The sequence below is a fragment of the Taeniopygia guttata genome, chromosome 4A (assembly GCF_048771995.1).
Source record: "Taeniopygia guttata chromosome 4A, bTaeGut7.mat, whole genome shotgun sequence".
NCBI classification, from domain to species: domain Eukaryota; kingdom Metazoa; phylum Chordata; class Aves; order Passeriformes; family Estrildidae; genus Taeniopygia; species Taeniopygia guttata.
The window spans coordinates 11,538,947-11,558,071 of record NC_133029.1 but is presented as its reverse complement, the minus strand read 5'-3'; the positions used below and the strand labels follow the sequence as shown (position 1 = coordinate 11,558,071).

Genomic DNA, 19,125 nt, shown 5'->3' with positions numbered 1-19,125 from the left:
TAAACATTCTATTTCAGAGGACAATTCAAGTGTCTTACCTTAAAAAAAGTTATATAGGCCTAAAGATTAATCAGTAACTCTGAGCAATGGAGTGAGTAATTAATTCACCTGTAAGGAAGATGCCATCCTGAGGAATTGCCAGGTGTGCTGTGAGCTGTAGGACTGCAGAGTTAAGTGCTCTGACTTAAGTGACCACTGCCCTGACAAATATTACTGTGGAGAACATCATGATTTTGAAGGTTGTTTCTTGAAAGTGCAGTCTGAGGAACTGCAGATATTCAAACTTTTTTTAGCAATGCTTAATAAGCTATGCATAACCAACTTGTGTGATTTCTGGGGCACTCTGGGTTTTGTTACATGTAAATATGTATTTTAGCAAAGTGAACAGTAAACTTAGGAACATACGTCACAGAAACTCAATTTGTTTCTTGAACTTGAGGGTTTGTCTTCTGAGAGTTCAAGGTAGAAGGTGCAAAATAATGACTATTTCATTTGTTTTGATGTTTTGTTGGTCATGTCTGGCTGAGCATTCAGTCTGAGCATGGCTAAAATTTCTTGTCATACCCTTATAGATTGTTGCTTGTAGCCTCTGTTACCTGGAATGCTGCCCATGTTGCCTGAGCTCATGTAATAGAGTGTACAAGAATAGCGGCTCTGATGCTGCAACTGAAGGAGCAGACACATAGTCTGGCTGTATTTGTGAATTTTTGTCCTTTTTTGTCCGTTTTTAATGTGACCTTAATTAAGGTATTGTAGGTTCACTTTAGAAAATGACCAGGCAGCAGTCCTTTTATTTTTAACCCTGATTATGCGCTTGTTTAAACTAGATATTCTTAAAATAGTAGCTGCTTTTTGACCTTCCTTAAGATTAGCTGCTTAGATAAGCAGAACTTGCTAACAAATTCACACCTAGCAGCTCAGGTTTTAGGCTGATCTGTCTAGGGCACGCAGTCATTTCAGGGAAATCAACAAATACACTAAATGGTTTATATGCCTAAAGAAATCAATCTCTGAATGTTGATTTCTGAAATAAAGTAGTTGGAAGAGTTGCTCATTTAGTCCTGAGAATGAGTGAAAGAATATGCTGTGTCCTCAGAAGTAATTAATAACCTTTTCAGTAATTGTGTGGTATTTTAAATTCAAAAATTGCAGTTCTTTCTTGTGACTTCTGAAGCCACTAGGTTGTGATTGTCTTTGGCTCACCATGCATTGGCTGTAATAAACCTTCGCTGGCTAAATGTGTTGAAGGAATAGTGCAATACAGACTGTTTTTAAGAAGCTCAGCATGTTTCCCACATGGAAGAAAAACATTATCATGGAATCAATTTCCTTGTTTGGGGAAATCCATGCTTTATGTACTCCAGTCTTTGTGGATTTTATTGGATGGTGTCACTGTCCTAGAAAGTTGAGGTTTCTTGTGTGTATGTGTTTTGACACAGGCAGGGGAATGGGTTTGAGACTTTACTCAGTAGTTAATTCTTTTTTTGATTGTGTAAAACTAGTCAGGCAAATAGTGCTGTTAACACATATTTTGACACTAGCTGTTAAGTGGCACTGTAGTGAAAAAAACCCAACTTTTGGTTTGCAGCTAGCCCAAAAGGCTCTTTGTATTGACTTTCAGAACAGGAAAAACATAATATATGGGCTTCTCTAAATTTTCACTTTAGAATGTTTTTTGGACTTGAGATGAAGAAACTGGTGTCTATTCTGGATTCAGAAGAAGTTGAAGAGCACCTTGAACCTCAAGAAAGCTACTCAATCTTCTGTTCCTTGAAGCAATAAATGATGCTTTCTGATCCTTAAAATATGGTTAATATTGCGTATCTCTTTTTCTCTGCTCAGTTCTGCAGTAGTGCTACACAGAAGGAAACATACAGAAGTATACTATGAATGTGGGGGTTTTAGATTTTTTTTTAACAATGGGATTTGTAATGACAGTTCTCTCACACAGTTTTACACAAGTTTCATGTATGAATTGTCCCTTTGTTCTCTTACCTTGCATCATACAAAATCAGAAAAGGAGTCTGCAGTGAACATCAGGAGGCCATTTGATCTTTTCTCTTGTTAAAGGATGGAATCATATATATTTACAGCATTCCTGACAGTGGCCAGTTTTTGAAGCCCTTTGAAGATACACTTGCAATGGCAGGCATACATCCTCCAAGGCAGTCAATACTAACATTGATGTTTCTTACTATTAGGACTCTATTTAATTTAATATCTTACAGTGAAGGTTTCTTAGCATCTTCTGTTGCCAGGTGTTCCCCATAGTCTCTGAGTTAGGTAGCTGGCAAACAATTTCCTTGTCTTTCTCTTCCTTCTCAGAAATGATTTTATGAGGATACTAGGGGTTCCCTTTATACTCATTTATATTCATAAATTGCAAATTGATTGTCTTAGTTGTGCCTTTTCTTGTGCTTTGCTGTTTTTCTGTCTGTCTTATCCAATTTTTCTTAGTGGATTTATTGCTGTGATTGTCAATCTTTATGCACTTGAGCCTTTTTCCTTTGAGGAAGGAGCTTTGGGCTCCTGTGAGAAGCTACGGACTTCTTCCTTTTGTTGCTTCTTTTGGCTTCTGGAAACTTTGCTTTTAATTGTTTACAGTTACCAAATGATGTCTTTATAAATGTGGATGGAAGGCTGTTGCCATTCTCTTAGTCTCCTGTGAGATTCATAAACTCCTCTCTTGACTTTCTTGTGTCTTAGCACGCTTTTACTGGAATATATCTGGTGAGCTAAAATGTCCTTGCCCTACATTGTGTGCTTGTATGATGATGACTGAGAAGGACAGCAGATTTTTTGTGATTCTTGACCAGCTCTGTAGTTTTACCACCAACTTTCCCCTTTCATCGCAAACCAGGTACTTCCAGCAGGTCTGTGCAGGTGACCTTGATAAGGGTATTGGGGGAGCTGTGCTGTCTCCTTCACTCCTGAGCTGTATTCTCTTGATACTGAGTAATGAGAGTTAGCTCATGGAATTGTGACAGCTGGAAATGCCCAGCCTGGGCAGGGCTGGAGTTTGGTGCATCAGTTACAGGAGGGAGGCTGCACTCTGTGCTTCCAGGCAGGCCTGGCTCCGCACCTGTGCAGGAGGGGTCGCAGCAGACTGTTCCAGTGACAGCCTCAAATGCCTTTTCCTCCAGATGCTTCTAGTTGGAAACAGTCCTATGAGAAGGTTTAGTATTATTAGAAGGGGTAGCATGATCACAAATAAGACAGTAAGCTTGAAAGAATGTGAAAGAATATAAATCCTAACATTTCTGGAACAGGGGAGCAATAGCTCATTCACTTGTGTGAAACAAAAGGGAAAATGCTGGCAGCACCACTTTGCTTGTTCCGAGTGTTTCCTGGGAGTGTGAGAGCTTGGAGCTCCTCAGAGCTGAAGTGGAAGCACTCTGCTCTTACAAAGGGATGAGTGTGCAGCTTCTCAAAGTGTCAGATCCTGCAGCTCTGGGTGTCAAGTGACATGAGGGCTGAAGAGGCTTTCTTACCTTCTGTGGTTATAAAAAGTAGTGGTTAAATAACTGTAATTAAAATGTCTATCTAAATATCATTTTACCTCCCAATTCATCAAGTTTAATCCTTTTCACTTCAAAGTCCTCCAAGTTTTTTATTACTTGGAAGTCTTCAAATGAAACAGACATTTCTCACTCATCTTTTATAAAAATAAAGAAATATTCTTTATCTGTTCTCTTTCTTTCCCCTGTTCTCACCTTCACCTCCTTTCTTTTTCTCCCTATCCACAACAAGGAAGAGAAACTTTTTATACTGGTGGTACCAGAACAAAACCAATTTATTCATGGTTCTTGCTTTCTCTCCCACACCCAAACTTGAAAAAGCCCTTCACTTTTTTGGTAAATAAGAGGCAGCTTGTATCTAGTGCTGCTTTATATTGAAAGAAGATATTTTTAACAGTGCATTCTGCATGATGTCAGTGCAAGTTATTGGTATGATGACTCTTAACTGTGGTAGCTGGCTGATTGCTAAAATAGCTTGCAGACTTCTGCTTTCAGTCTAAATATTTTCAGTAACATATAGCAACAGGTGAGTAAATAGTTTAGGCGATTTTGGCTGTGAAGCATTACCAGTGCCCTAAGCACACTTTTTAAGCATTTTTAAATGTATCAGAGAATATTCTGATATTTGCTTTCAGTGTTTAGATAGGTTTATACATAGTGGCCTCCATGGGGATTGTTCCAGTTCTCCAGGAGTTGTAACAGATTAATGCTCAGGTAAAGTGTAGAGCTGTCCTAGTTTTTTCATTAATGAGAAGGGTATAACAGTAGCAGGAGTCTGACATGGGCACCACTGATTGGGTGACCCAAGCACCTGGGCTTCAGCCACACATTTTCTGGCTTATCTTTAAGGTCAGTGTTCAGGGTGTTGGATGTGTTTTAGAATCTGACAAGGAGACAGACTGTGCATGTATGCCCCTTTTGATGACTGCAGTTGTATATAAGGAAGTAATATCAGGTCAAACTCATTGTGTTGCAGCAGTCTCTTTAATTCAGTTTTGCAACTGAAAGGAAAAAACAATATACGTGATCAGCTGGTTTTCATGGGGTAGTGACTGACAACTTCTATAGCAAATATCTGAAACAGTTCCTGCTGTTTGGATTAGAGCTGGGCAAGACTTTGTGATAAATAGTAATTTATGCAGTGTCTGGATGGTGAGTTTATAGTCTTCAGGTTGCTTGTGAATTTGCTGTGGCACCTGTAAATAGTTTTGGATAGAAATACTTTCTCAGTGTCTGGCTCTCAAACAAACAAAAAAATCAAAACATTGACCCTTATGAAAGAAGATTGATTGTCATGTTTACAGGGGCTTCAGAGGGTCCAGATGTGGTCTTTTCTTCTGTTCCTTCATGGTTTGAAACATCTTCCACCATCTTTCAGCTACTGATACTTGGTGGTGCTCTGCAAAACTCCTGTTAACACTCTCAGCAGCATGTTAGAGGTTCCTGGCACCACAACGAGAAGCTGAACAATTAAATTTCCGAGTCTGGTGGTTCAAGATAGCTTACTCACAAGCTTGGAGCTCTTTTGCTTTTATGCTTAATCCTTAACTGAGTAAGAGAACTGCTTAAGGCTGATTATTAGAGCACTTCCCATGGAAGTGCAAAGTCTGGTTTTGTGAATGTTTTTTTTTTAAACTAACAAACAACAACATCTGCAGCTCTCTGACTACATCAAGAGGGAGCCAGATAGAAAGGTGAGATTACTCCAGCCAGTATGCTCTTTGATTCTTGTGGGATATGTGGCTTCAAACTTCCTTGGACAAAAAGAAGACTGAACTCCAGGATGCCATGCATATCATAGCTGTACATCATTGGATAACAAAGAATCCAAGCATCTGCCATCCTTCCCGCTTCTTACTAAAGATTTTTAGATCTAACAGTGTGTTGCTCAAAAAAAATCTTGTTTTTATTTTAAGAAAAACAGGTAACATTTGAAAAATATTTTTTTTCAAGTTAAAAAGGAACCAATTTACTTAGCTGCTTTTGACATCAATATCTGTGGAGTTTGGCACTTTAGCTTTAAATTTGCAGTTATGTCAGATAGCAAGTTTATTTGTGGATTATTGGCTTTAGAACACAAGGAAAGAATTGCAGGCTTTAGGAAGATATGCTGGCAGCTGAAGCTAATGATGCCGAGAAAAAGCAAAATACCCTCACTAGTAAGAAAAATATACTTTCCTCTCCATAGCTTGTCTAGCTTCTGTGAGCAGGTTTTCTATGGTCTTTGTTTAGTGTAAGACTAGAAATGGTCTCTGAAGATTTGTTAGGCTCTAAGAGTTAGTACTAAAAAGTAGCAGTCGGTGTTCATAATTCAGAAGTGGAAGCATTGATTCAAGTAATTCTTCCTCTGTAATTCTATCTGCGGTTCCAAACATGGATGTTCAAGAAGGCAAATTTAAACTGGAAAAGTGTAGAGAAGAGATGTGATGGTCAGAATGGAAAGGTCCCCTTTGAGAGGAAACTGAATGAGCATATCCCACTCAGCTCAGCAAAGTGAAGTCTGGAGAGGCAAGTGAATTATTTCTATAAATACTTTGGAGAATAATAACCAGGAAGGGAAAGAACTATTTAAACTAAAGGACAATGTTGGCACAAGAATAGATAGGTACAAGCTGGCTGGGAAAACATTTTGGCAGGAAATTGGAATGTTTCCAGAGCTCCTGAACTTCAGCAAGGTTTTGAAGCAAGCTTCAGATTTTTCATTTTGAGGATTTTGTCTCCATTATTTCTACTTCTGACAGTAAAAGCTGGATCATTTATGAACAGAATTATATAATTATTCCTTACAATAGCAGGAGCCCGAAGGTCTGTTTCAGCCTTATTTAATGAATTTTAAGTGTTAGAATCCTCTTGGGTCACTGACTGTTCTGAACCTGTGGTCAATATTGCACTTTGAAGACACCTGTAATGGTAATTGGATAATTCTGTTCAGTAGGCTTAGATTTCCTGTGTAGACATCCTTGTACCTTTGGTGGCTCCTGGGGAGCAATACAGAAGTTGAAAAGTTGGAAAAACATATTTAGTCAGATTTGTGTTGTATGGTAATAATGGCTACCAGTAGTGGTTCGTTTACCCAACTCATCTGGAACAGTATGTTTATACTCCTACTACCAGCAGTACAAAAATACCTGTATGTAACTTTTACATTTTGTCTTGGTACTCATTGACAAGGACCTTCAAAGTGTATGCAGATGTTTCAGTACTGTTTGTCGTTCAGTAGAGCTCTCTGGTCTTCCCTTGTCCTTTTAAGGTAGCAGTAATGTTGCACCTTAGAAGGAATTCAGTTTTGACAGGAAGGTAAATATGTATATGTTTCCCTGAATTACGACCCTCTACTAAGTGTATTACAGCTAATAAATCTCATAATCCCAAAGATAAAGGTCAAGAGAATAATCCTGAAGTCCATTTTGAGTCTTACTCATGCTTTTTTCTGTTCAAGGGAAGAGACTGGTTTCAATGCCATTATGATCTAATAAATTTGTTGGTATGATTAAGGGTGACTGGGATACCTTTATTGAAAATCCAGTAAAATGCCAATTGTTGATCTGAATGGAAGATAGTGCAATAACCCACATTTTATTAAATGTTTGGGTCCTGCTGGCTTTATGGGCCCTGCTGGCTTTATGCTTTTCAGTACTTACTAAAAAGGGAGGGGGGTGTCAGTAAAAAAGAAATAAAAGGAAATCCAAAAGAAAACTATGCCTTCAGCTTCCTCTTTTATTCATTGTCATTGAAAGAAGGGAACTTGTCCAGCTGAATCATGTAAGGAGGAAGTTGCTGTACCAGCAGGTGATAACAGGTTTTAGCAAGTTAGGAGAGGACTGGATGCTGCTGTGTTAGTGCTGCAGATTGAGGCATATCCTTTTCTGCCATCACAGGACAAGTATCTTGTGCCACACCAGACAAAGCTAATGAAAGGGATATGGGCTGTTCCTTGAGAGCCCCAAAGTGCACCGATCCCTGTGTATGGATCTTCAGTGCAGTTACACCCATCTCTGCTACACTGTGCAGTGATTGATCTCATAGAATAAAATGTACTCTTCTCTGTGTAATGCACTTCGATTTATCACCTTTCTAGGAAAAGAGTGAATTTCAAATGCTTTTCTTCTCTAAACATCCATGTTCATCTCACTATTAGAAATCTTTGTTAGGATTGGTATTCAGGTGCCATGTGCACTCCCTTGAGAAATCCAAGTTAGTGCAGTTTTCTCTTTGTGTATTGATTAATGCAATTCTCTAGAACTGCAGGGAAAGGTTTGGTCCCCAAGAGCTGTATGGTTCTCCTTTTTCTGATTAATTTAGTCTATGAATTGGTTTGTTATTAGTATTGATTTGTAACTATCATGGTCAAGTGTTCAACTTAGAGACTTTGCTCTACTTCTGGTCAGTTTTGATATTTTTAAATGCTAACTTGGGATTCATGGAGAAAATACCCATTCCTCTGGTAGTTCTTTTAAGTTTAGAGGGTATTCCTAAATTTTGTTGTCTTCTAAGGGTTTCTGTTTCTAGCCAGCAGTATTAGGACCGAAGTATTTGTGCTCAGGAGGATGGATGGCTAGCATGGCAGGGGTATTTTTCTCTTCCATAAAGGGTTCCTTATATACAGATCTCTAAGGTGAGGTTTTTCCCATTCACAGGAGAAGGCTAATGGGTAACAGTAAGGTACACTGAGCAAATTGGATCTGTTGCCAAGCAGTTTCATTCTGTCCCTAAACTATTCCAGTAATCTTATTTTCTATTATATCACATGAGCAATGTTTCTAGAACTGTCAAAAGAATTGCAAAGGACATTTCTCACTGCTATGTCCTGTTCAGATACAGTCATTTTAGAGATTTGCCCCCTGTTGCCTGAAATGGAAGGGCACTGAAATTTCACACCAACTGTCAAAATTGCACCTGTGATCACGTCTCTCTTTTCCTCCCTACCACAGCCCACTGTTTGTAACGTGGAAGATCGGTCGAGATAAGCGATTGCGTGGATGCATAGGTACTTTTTCTGCCATGAACCTGCATTCAGGACTCAGGGAGTACACACTTACTAGGTAAGAACTCGTTTCCTGTAGCCTTGACTTACATATTTAACTAGTCTGTTGAGGAGATGATAAGTGTGCTTTGGTTTGTTTTGGGTTTTTTGGCTGTGTCACTGTACGGGTCAATGAAAACCTGTGTCTCCTTTTGATGCTGAAAGTATTGTCTGGATATTTGACTACTGGTGTCATGAGGCCATGCTTGCAGTTAAAAACCATAAGTTGAGCCTGTTCTCATTTTATTGGTCTGTAAACTAATCTCCAGTAGCTTATTGTAACTGATTATCACAGTATTTTTCCAGTGTTCAGACAAATTTTAAACTTAGTAGTTAGTGTCAGGCCAGAAGACCAGAAAGTCAGATTTGGGGATAATCCTATTCACACTTCTAAAACAGCAGGTATTTTCACCTCTTCTCCATCAGGTACTTCCAATCAGCTGCAGTTAATTTAATGCTACAAATTTCCATTACATGTTACTCTTCAGATTCATCCCAGCCCCTGAGTGGGAAGCTTCTGGATGAGGGAGGTAAGTGATGATAATCCTTCACTCCCTGGCAGCATAATCTTCATGTTTTGATCTACACCTAAATTCATTCACCTTAATATTGTTCCATTTCCTTTGCATAGAGTGAAAACTAATAAGTTTATCACTAGAGCTAGTAGCAAGCTTTCTACTTGTTTTTCTAAGAGTTTTCCTAAGTTTATTCTCTAAAGAATCAATGGAATTTTGTTCCTTTCAGTTACAATAGATTTATTGTGCTTTAAAATAGAAGCTGCATTCTGGCATGTGTAGACCTCTAAAATTGTCATTACTTAAAATAATTAGTGCTTCCAGATCACTTCAGATTTGAGGCTTTTGTCCATTACAGGATCTTCTTTGCTGTTAAAATGCTATGTCCATCCTGGCATTAAATAATATTGGAATGGGAGATGTTCTTTCTTACATGTCTCCCTACTTAGCTGCAACCTGAAGTTCATTTCATGCTTTTCTGCTGAGCTTGAAGAAGATAACTGCTCATCTCCTGGAGCCCTTACAAACTTCTGAAAGACCTAGTTACCTTTATTGTGTTCAATTTATTTATTATGCACTCCGGAATGTTTCTGCTTGTGTCCTTTAAAACCATTCAGAATGGTCAGTGAGAAGAACCTTTTAATAAAATTCAAAGCAATTTCTTTGTTGAGAGTTAAAAGGCTTAAAATCTTAACCATTAATGAGCCAAAGTGAATGAAAAATAACTTTCCCCCTGTACTGGAAAGTGTTTCATTTAGGTGTATGCTTTACAGTGCCTGATCAAGAACAATGAGCTTGTACAGAAAATTTCCCCCTGAGGCTAGGAACAAGGCGATAGCTCAAGAAAATAGTTTTTGTTCCTTGTAGATTTTTCCATTCTCACAAATCGGACAGGACTGTGTTCTTAAATACCTTTAAAACTGATTATATGACTCCTGTCACTGCTTTCTAACTGTGGAAGCTGAATACATGAAAAGTGATGAAAATTAAAAGGAGCTGAAATAATTTCAGTGCAGTATTTACAGGTTGGCCGCATGCTGTGGAAGTTTATAGTAGGCTATTTAGAGGATAGATCAGTAATTTTCAAGATGAGGAAAAAGGAACTATATACCAATCTATTTTTTTTTAAAATCTTCAGAAGCACATAAGTTGCTTTAAAATAAAATATAACATTTAGTGCCTATTGGATTGTGTTATCTTTTGTGGTAAATCTTTTTTTATATTTATGGTACCTAAAATGTTTCTAGGTTGCTTAATATTTTTTAAATAACCAAACTTCAAATATGATCACTGAAATGTACAAAAACGGTGTTCCCTTCTATCAGTCACTATATAAAAAATGAAAGAGAGGGTTACCTGTGATTAGTTTCCTTCTTGTGATCAGTCTTTTCAACTGTGGGGCTTCCAGAGGGGAGAGCATTTGAGGAATAAAAGGATGACTATTGAAAGGTCCATGGGCTTTGAGAGTTTGCAGCTCAACAGGTCTCCTTAGGAAGGATTAGAGACTAGGACATTACAGCTTACTCCAGCAGTATGTGGGCAATAGGCTGCTGCAGAAGACATGACAATTCCTGAAAGGGAAAAACTTATTCAGGAAAGGCAGAAATTGTCAACAAAGTAGGTAGAATGAGAATGGGCTCTACTGCAGGAAGTGGAACTTGACCAAAACCTCCAGTTGACAATGCAGTCAGATGACTGCTGACTTTATTTTCCTTTGACACTGGGAGGCACATTCCTTCAGTTATTTTGAAGATATAGCATGGATAAACAGAACCAGGTTGTTTGTCTAATTAATTCTTACTCTTTTCAGCACTTTCTGTGTAATTGTGGCCCAGCTTCCAGTCAGTATAGTGGTAAAAAAGATCAGCTGTTTTTAAATACCCTGGTGCTTAGAAATCAAAATATCCACAATTCCCTTCACACATGATTTTATTGCAAATATGCTGAATAGTCCATAGGATCACAGTAAATAAATCTTGTTATTTCTAGTGATCTCTGGCTATATATTTTATCCATATGAATAGGATACACCTCTCTATCTGCATATGGTAGTGTAGTTACTTTGAAGCAGCATAATGATAGTTCATCTAGGAATCTGGAGTGAACAATTTCTTTCTTGGGACACCCCCACTCTACACTTTTTTGGGTCTGGAACCAAAAATGGTGGCGATCTGTGACCATTTTGAGCTCTGTAGGTTGTGCTGATATTGCCAGTATGTTCTAAACAGGAAATTTATGTGGAATGATTCATCGTTAATTGGATGCATCTGCCTAAGTTTTGAGGAGGCATGAGAATACCCATAGTTAAAAAAGCTATTACTGCATTCCTTAAAAAATCTATGTGTTAAATTCAATTTTCTCTGCAGTTATATCAGTGAAACACAGGAGAAAGGATGTGTATTATTAAAATCTTCTACAGAACTTTATGGAGAGATTCAGACTTGGTGATTTGTATTTCATTTTACTAGGAGGTAAACCATGTCCAAATGTTCTACAGTGTTGAATGTTACACTTTAGAATGAAGAAATTTTACCATGGCTAAAATAGTCCTTTTTGACTGAATGTGTTAAACTGATTATCCCACCTGAATGCATAAAAATAAACCAATCCAGATTATGAAAAATACCTTATGTTTTACAGCTCCTTCAAGAAAATACTCTGAACTTGGAAGCAGGTTACCAAAGAATTTCATAACAGGTTGATAAATTACTTTTTCATGTATTCTGTACAGCAGTAAGACTTAGGTTTTGGCACTGAAGTTTTAAACTCCTGCTTTTATACACTTGAGATGCTACAAAATTTTTTCAGTTCTTTGTTTTATTTTTTAATCTGTTTAATAGAATTTGAAGTAATATTTTATGCCTATTGGATGTAAAAGTATAGGTGCATAAATTTTTACCTTTGTGTTGGTTTAGCCCATCAATGCTAGAGTATGTATCTGGGGAGGGAGATGGTAGAGAACAGGCAGGTGAAGGGAGATGTTGCACAGCAGAGTCTGCTGTCCCAGAAGAAAGTGGTCAAGAAAAATTGGAGGACTCCAAGGCTTAAGTGTATTAACATAATGGCTGACAACTGGGTTTAATCCACCTTCCTTTAACTAATAGGCCTGTCTCTACTAACTATATGATGTAATCAGTTTTTTTGTTTGTGTTTTATTTATTACTCTGCCTGAGGGAAATAGGACTGCTGTCAGACACTCAGCTTAGATGTGGCTGATCAAGAAAAAAAAAAAAAAAAAAGAGAAGCTTGAGATGAGAAGCACGAGATGGAAGGAAATGAAACCTATGACCCAACTTTCTCATAACTGAATTTGGGTGTACATTCTATATGAGGATTTGGCTGCTGCTGGCATCAAGCACTGCTCTGTCCTTGTCAGCAATTTGAAGAGTCAGTCCTTGTTACTGCAATACTGCCTGCTCTCTCTGTCAAAGACACTGCCTTTCTTCCTGTTTCAAATTTTACCATCTAACTGTAAGATAGCAGTACAACAAGCTAATTTAAGGGGTGAAATTGAAAAATATTTAAGAACTGATCACATTTAGATTGATGCTGGCCATACTTGCTAAAGACTAGTGACAAGTTTTTGTAAGACAGGACAACTTCCTTTGTGTATTCACTTGAGTTTACTACTCTCACCCTGTAATCAGTCCCATAACTTCCCAAAGCCTTTACCACCAAGCAATGTTGCTGTGGGTGTAGGTAGTCATTACCATTGATCCAGGGCAAAGCATACTCATTCATCTGACTGCAATTTTTTGAACTGCAGAGCTGGGGGAAATTACATGCTTTTGACACTTGTTGTGGCCTTCATTATTCATTAACCTATGACAGAAGTCATAGGTTGAATTAATTTGTGTAAATAATATTTCATATAATGTTTCACAGCATCTTGTTGCTTCTGTGTTGCCCACTGATAATACTTTGCAGGTTCTCTTGCTTTTGGCTTTGATTATAGTATACCACTGCTGGAAGTTGGCTTTTTAAAATTCTGCTAATACACTGTCTGGTAGCCATCAATGGAAAAATGCCTGATAATTGTGATATGAAGCTTACATTATCACACTTGTAATTAAACTCTGCAGAGAGCAGTGTAGGTTCATGACAGCCTGAACTCACCAGGGTTATGCTGTTCTTCTATGTTTAATACTGTTTTTAGAGTCAGGGAGCTTCCTTTCCATTTGCATATGTCTGTGAAAAGCTGGTGCCTGCTGGTCTCCTCTGAGTTCTCAAGGTTGCCTTACTGAGATAGAGGGCACAGATCTCCAAGTGAGAAGAGGTGCTTAGGGCCATATGTGCTTAACATGGTTCTGTGGCCAGTTGAGTGAACAGACAACCACTGTGTAGCACAGCATGTGAGAAGCCAGTGGCAGTAACCCTCTGGAATGAGTAACTCCTACTTCCCACTTAGCAGCAAGGTGCAGTCATGAAGGGGAAAATTTTTAGGGAGGGTTCAACCTATAAAATCTACCAGGTTTTAAGAACAAAAGTGCCCTACATGCTGTCAGCTGGGACTCCTCAGATCTGTCACATTGAATAATAGAATTATTTACATTGGAAAATACCTTTGAGGTCATCAAGTTCTACCATTAACTCAGCACTACCAAGCCAAACATTCCAAAATGTCTCCCAAGTGCTACATCTACATAGCTTCTACATCCCTTTAGGGTTGGGGACTCCACCACTTGTTTGGGCAGCCTGTTTCAATATTGGTGAAAAAGTGTTACCTAATAGCCAGTCTAAATGATGCCTGGTGCAACTTGAGGCCATTTTTTATTGTCCTGTCACTTGCTGTTTGGGAGAAGAGGCTGACCCCACCAGAGTTATTAATGTTGAATCTTAGAACTCCTTTTTGTTTTCAAGAATGCTTTTGTTAAAATATAAAATTAAGGTATTAGCACTGTGATCTTGAATTATTTACTGATTACCTCTGTTGAAACTGAGGCAAAATTATTTTAACATATAGACATTTTTACTGGCTCATGGATTTGCCTGCCATATCATCTGTATATAGATGAGCTTTTACTGAAACTTGGAGCTGTTCCTATTTCTAAATTTTATCCAAGCCAATAAAAGCTAGTTGCTTTGAGTCTGCTTGTAGACACTGACTTTACAAGTAACAAGCACTTTAATTTGTGTAAATTCTAAGATCTGTTCTAGTGGAATATATGTTTATTAGTAAAACAGTTTGTGGTGTAAACCCACAATAACAGAAAGTCCAAATAAAGTATATAAATCTGAATTTATTGAGCCAGACTTAGTTACTCTGTGTGAGTCAGTTCAGTAAATAGGTCTGTAATGATTTTGTGCACACAGTGCCAGGTTGTTACTTCAGGGAACTGTTGTTTAACAGAGCTGTTTCCTGCCTTCTCTCAAAGGGCAGAGCTAAATACCATACTGTCTCTTTAAGTAAAAGAAAAACCCCAATTTTTTGTTTTAATGATGGGTTAAATGTGTCTTCTTATTTTGTTAGGAAGGAAAATCTTGTTTAGAAGAAAGGAGCATGCCCTAGGGAATACATGTATTTTGCATATTGCATGTGTTGAGAATGTAGTGATTCTGCCTTAATTTTTTTCTTTATTTAAAAACAATCAAAAAAACCTGGTTTTGTAATTGTTACTCTATTATTCCTGAGAAAAGCCTTGCTAGACCCTTGGACCTAATGGTAGATGAGTCTGTTTCCTTAGCAACACTGCTTGAAAGAAAGCAAAGGAAAATGCCACAAATGGAAGGACAGTCCTTAGATTATTATCTTTATCAAAGGAGGAGAGCATAATAATGCTTTTCCAAAGCTTTTTCAATAGAACCAGGGTTATCAAATATTGGTAATCATTTTACTGTTTTCCTGGAAAAACTGAATTATAGAATATAAATGCTTTGGCACAGGAGAACGCAGTACTGTGTTTTGTAGAGTGAACTTACTCTTGGAGTTGACTGTTTATGAAAGGTATCTGAAAATCAAGGAAAAATAAATTTTATAATTTAAATTTACTACAAAATTGCTGTATCTGTATAAAATGGCTCAATGAATTTTAGAGGGGGTTTTACTGAGACTTAAACTTACTGTCATAAGTTTAAGGTCTCGGCAGTAGAATTTGGTGTAACTAAGGAAATGGTTATATTTGAAATACTTATTTCATCATCTTATATTTAAAAGACATGCATTAAAAATTGGGAGCTTCAAAAATGTACCTTTATAAAATGCACGCTTAGAAAAATAGATGCTCAAGCAAGATAACTTTCATTCGTTAATGTAACTAGTGGTATTGGGGATAAATCAGATGTTGCTGGAATTTGATTGAACTGGTGCTATCTAGCAGTTACTCAGACTTTCCAGATGGGTTTCAGGGAGGAGCCGTGTCATTTGTCACTCCGGTCTTTCCCATGATGAGCTTGCATTTCATGTTCTTCCCACACAGTCTCCTATTATGTGAACAAAATTATGTTCAAAGACAGAGTTCTAGTTGAGTTGAAACACGAGTTTGGTTCTAAGTCAGATACTTATTTGTCTTTGGATGTTACTTAACAGAAGTGTTTGGGAGGGAGGGTGGAGGTAGGGGAACTGGCCACCCTGGCTTTCCTAGCAATGCTCTGTATTACCATAACTTACTTTTTATTTACTGGTACAGGTAGTTGTTGGTACTTTCATGGGTTTAAGTCAACTTTTTAATCTTTTTATATGATAATCTTAAGGGAACATTATCAAAACATTGCCTAAAGATCTTTTATAATGACATCTGCTTTCTTTTGAGACTCTTGGTGACTTACTGATTTCTGTAGTGTTACAAAGATGTGCTGAGCTATGGGCCAATGCTGCAGAATACAATATAGGATTGTGCTTACAACAGACAGAGATATAGGTGGAGTGTGTCTTCAGAGCACTAATACTGTAAAGAAAGGATTTGTCTATTTGGAAACAGGACAGAAAGGAAAAAGTTGGCGCAGCAATTACCTGCTTCTGGGTGAGTTTTCCCCTTTGGCTGTTCTCAGCATAGCAGGTGTTAATTTTTAATATAGAGCAAGGGATGTTTTTCACAACTTTCTTCTGAGGGTAGTGAAACATCCCACTGCACAAACTGGCCAGTGCTTATATGTACTAAATATGAGACAGTCTGGGACTTGAGGTGCAGCTGTGGTATATTACATAGCTTGCCCAGTAGAAGTACACTTTGGCTCATAGAACTGTTTTTTACTGAAATCTGATATTTCAATACCAGTTAGCAGAGATTAGGCAAGGTCACAGGAAAAAGAATTGTCTCATGCTTACAAGCTGTTAAAATCTTTAAACTCTGCGGCTTTGTGTGGGAGGCACTGTGGGAAAGGAGTCTCTATTAAAGTTTTCAGTCTGTCAACACCTCCTCCATTTAGGTGTTTTCTGATGCTTCCTTTTAAGACTATAAAGAAGAAATAGCACAATCTGGGTGTGGGGAACTGAGCTCCAAAAGCCCTTGTTTTCCCTGTTCACTTTAATACAAAGGTGTTGAAGCTTTTGAAATGGGTTTTGTACCATTTTCCTTAGATCAGATTAATGAGAGTTAGAATGCTCTTGTAAACTGTAGCAGTGTTTTCTGGAATTTTTTTAATAGTACTGACAGATACCTGTTTCTAAAATTTGTTCCTGTTGACACCAGGAAGAAAGAAGTTATGTCCTTTACAAGAGCTGTGCAGTTAAGATGGTGGAAAAGCTCTTGGAAGAAGAAGAAATAGCCTATCCACTGCTGGAGCACAGGCAGCCATAGAAATGCTGAAGAATGTCTGAAGACATCTGAAGTTAAGCACATTTCTGAGGTAGTCCTAAAGTCTTAGAGGCCCAAGTACTCCGCACTATTTCATCTTGTATCATGTGTATATTTGTGAGCAAGTGGCCTCAGAGTGGGGAGGGAGAAACAACACACAGGAAAGTCTTGAAAGACTTCTTGAATTTCATCGTTTAAAGTGACTGGAGTTTTACCCCAGTTCATCTCCAGTTCATTGTAGGGGGTGTATATACTTACCTGAAAATAACCAGGTTTTTCTTTTCTAACATTAATTTGAAAATATAATATTAGGAACAGAAGCACTTCAAGTTTGTCTCTTTTCTTTGAATTGCAGATGCACTTTTCAGATTCTACAAATTTTCAACTGTACTCTTTAGAAAAATGTATGGAGTGCTATATACACACTAAATGAGTGTATATTTGTAATAGCCTTTATTTTAGAAACTAACTGAATGTACTTTGTTGTTTTTTTTTAGCTCTGTAAATAACTGTGTGTTGATGCAGTTCACAAAGCATCTACTGCTGTGAAAGTATGTAAATAAACCATTATTTAGGAATATTTGTTGTATAACCAAAAAATATTTCTAATCTCAAAAATTCCTACTTTGAGTTTTCAAGACTTTTAATTAAAACTTTTCTAAATATAGTTGTAATTTACATGTGGAGAATAGCTTTTGATCATGGTGGAGAAGAGCTTTTTTTGGCCATCAGTACAAATTTCTGTAGGACTGCTAACACTCAGTTCGTCAAGCAGGGATATTTTTTGTGGGGGAATGGTGACATGTGCCTATGTCATAAATATAATACGTAGGCTACAAAGTGTCAGCTCATATGCTTAAATTTAGGTTCCCTGTTCCAGTGCAATGGCATAATCTTTATTTCTTAGTGCAGATTACTTGCATTAAAGGGTCAGTTGTCAGGCAAGCAGTCTCTCAGGTTGGAGAAGTGAAGTATATAAATAACTCCCACAAGAACTTGGGGAACTGGTGCAGATGTTAAGAAGTGCTTTGCTGAGCCTGGGCACAGCTCTCAGAACTTCTCATCTGTCAGAAGCTACAACCCCACCTTCAGTGAAAGAGTCCTTTGTGATCCTGGCAATTACTACAGTTGTAGTTTAAGTCTGTATATGAAATCAGGTATTGCAAACTATTAGCAGCAAGGAAAGGTGACTTTTTATTTTTACTGTATTTTTAGTTCATTTGAATTCCCTTAGTTTTGATTTTACAGGGGAAAAGAAGAAAAGCTCCTGGGTTTTTTTTTTTTAACAGTACAACTTTCTGGTACTTCTAGTTCAAGTAATTTTATGACTTCTGTAATACCACACACTGAAATAGGTGTCAAGCTTCTTGTACCATGCAATTAATTTGATACTTTCGATACCAGCCTAATTGTGAGTAACATTCTCAGTGCTTTATTGATAAATAAAAGCCAGATGAGAAATGCATTTACACTGGTACATTCAAACAGTATTTCTTACTTCAAGAGACTTCATTTCTTTCATTTAATGTTGCTAAAGTGAATGATGTAGAATAAAAATATAGATAGTATGTAATAAAAGGTTAAGCAAGTATTTTCTTCAAATATTGGCTTACATCCCATTTAACTGAAGTGTCCATGTAAAGTCAAAATATATATTATGACTCAATTGTACAAATGTTGAAAGAGTTTTGTCTGTATGGAAAAAAAAGTTCTGTGTCCCTATGTATATGCATTTAACAGCTTCAGTTCTTGTTTAACTAGAGTTAAGAGCTGCTTGTGTTATCTCTAGGCCAGTTACTTCCAGGTATTGTTGTTAAAGCCCCACATGTAATGTGTTCATTTGGCCATGAATTAAAAATGCTTGTTATATAAGTGAACTCAAAGAAGGAAAAGGAGAAATGTAATTTTAAAGTAATTGAGAGGTCATTGTAACCTCAGTTCTACAGCAGGGCATCACTGCTTTTCACCAGAAATATTTTACATGCTCTGTCAAGAAGCTGATGCTGGTGTTGTTTCTGTTCCAGAAACTTCTGCACAATTTGCAAGCTGGTTAGCTGGCCTTTTCTCATCTGTGCTGAGGATGCATTCTGCAGTTTGCTCACTTAGCTACAGAGAGGCTTTTTTCCTTTGACCTAGACTGCTAATCCCTCATTGCAAAGAGCAGCAGCTGTGCTTTGTCTGTGGAGGTCTCTGCACTGCATGCAGCCTCGTTTGCCAGGGCCACCCCTCTTTGTGTGCTCAGCTTTTTCAGTCACTGAAAGGGTGACTTTCTGGTTTGTTGCTCAGAAAACCCTCTTCAGGTTTGTGGAGGTCTGCAATGCATGTTTGGGGTTTTT

The 19,125-nt window shown here is 37.7% G+C and overlaps 1 protein-coding gene across 4 annotated transcripts in view; it reads left to right on the top strand.

The window, feature by feature from the left end:
- Positions 1 to 19,125, top strand: part of AMMECR1 (AMMECR nuclear protein 1) — a 93,453-nt gene that overhangs the window by 46,757 nt on the left and 27,571 nt on the right. For all 4 annotated transcript variants that reach the window (XR_012055998.1, XR_012055999.1, XM_030272647.4 and 1 more), the window contains exon 3: positions 8,450 to 8,560. Coding sequence is in view for 2 of the 4 variants with exons in the window: in XM_030272647.4 (XP_030128507.1) it covers positions 8,450 to 8,560 (111 nt within the window). In the remaining 2 variants the exon portion in view is untranslated. The remainder of the gene's footprint in view (positions 1 to 8,449; positions 8,561 to 19,125) is intronic.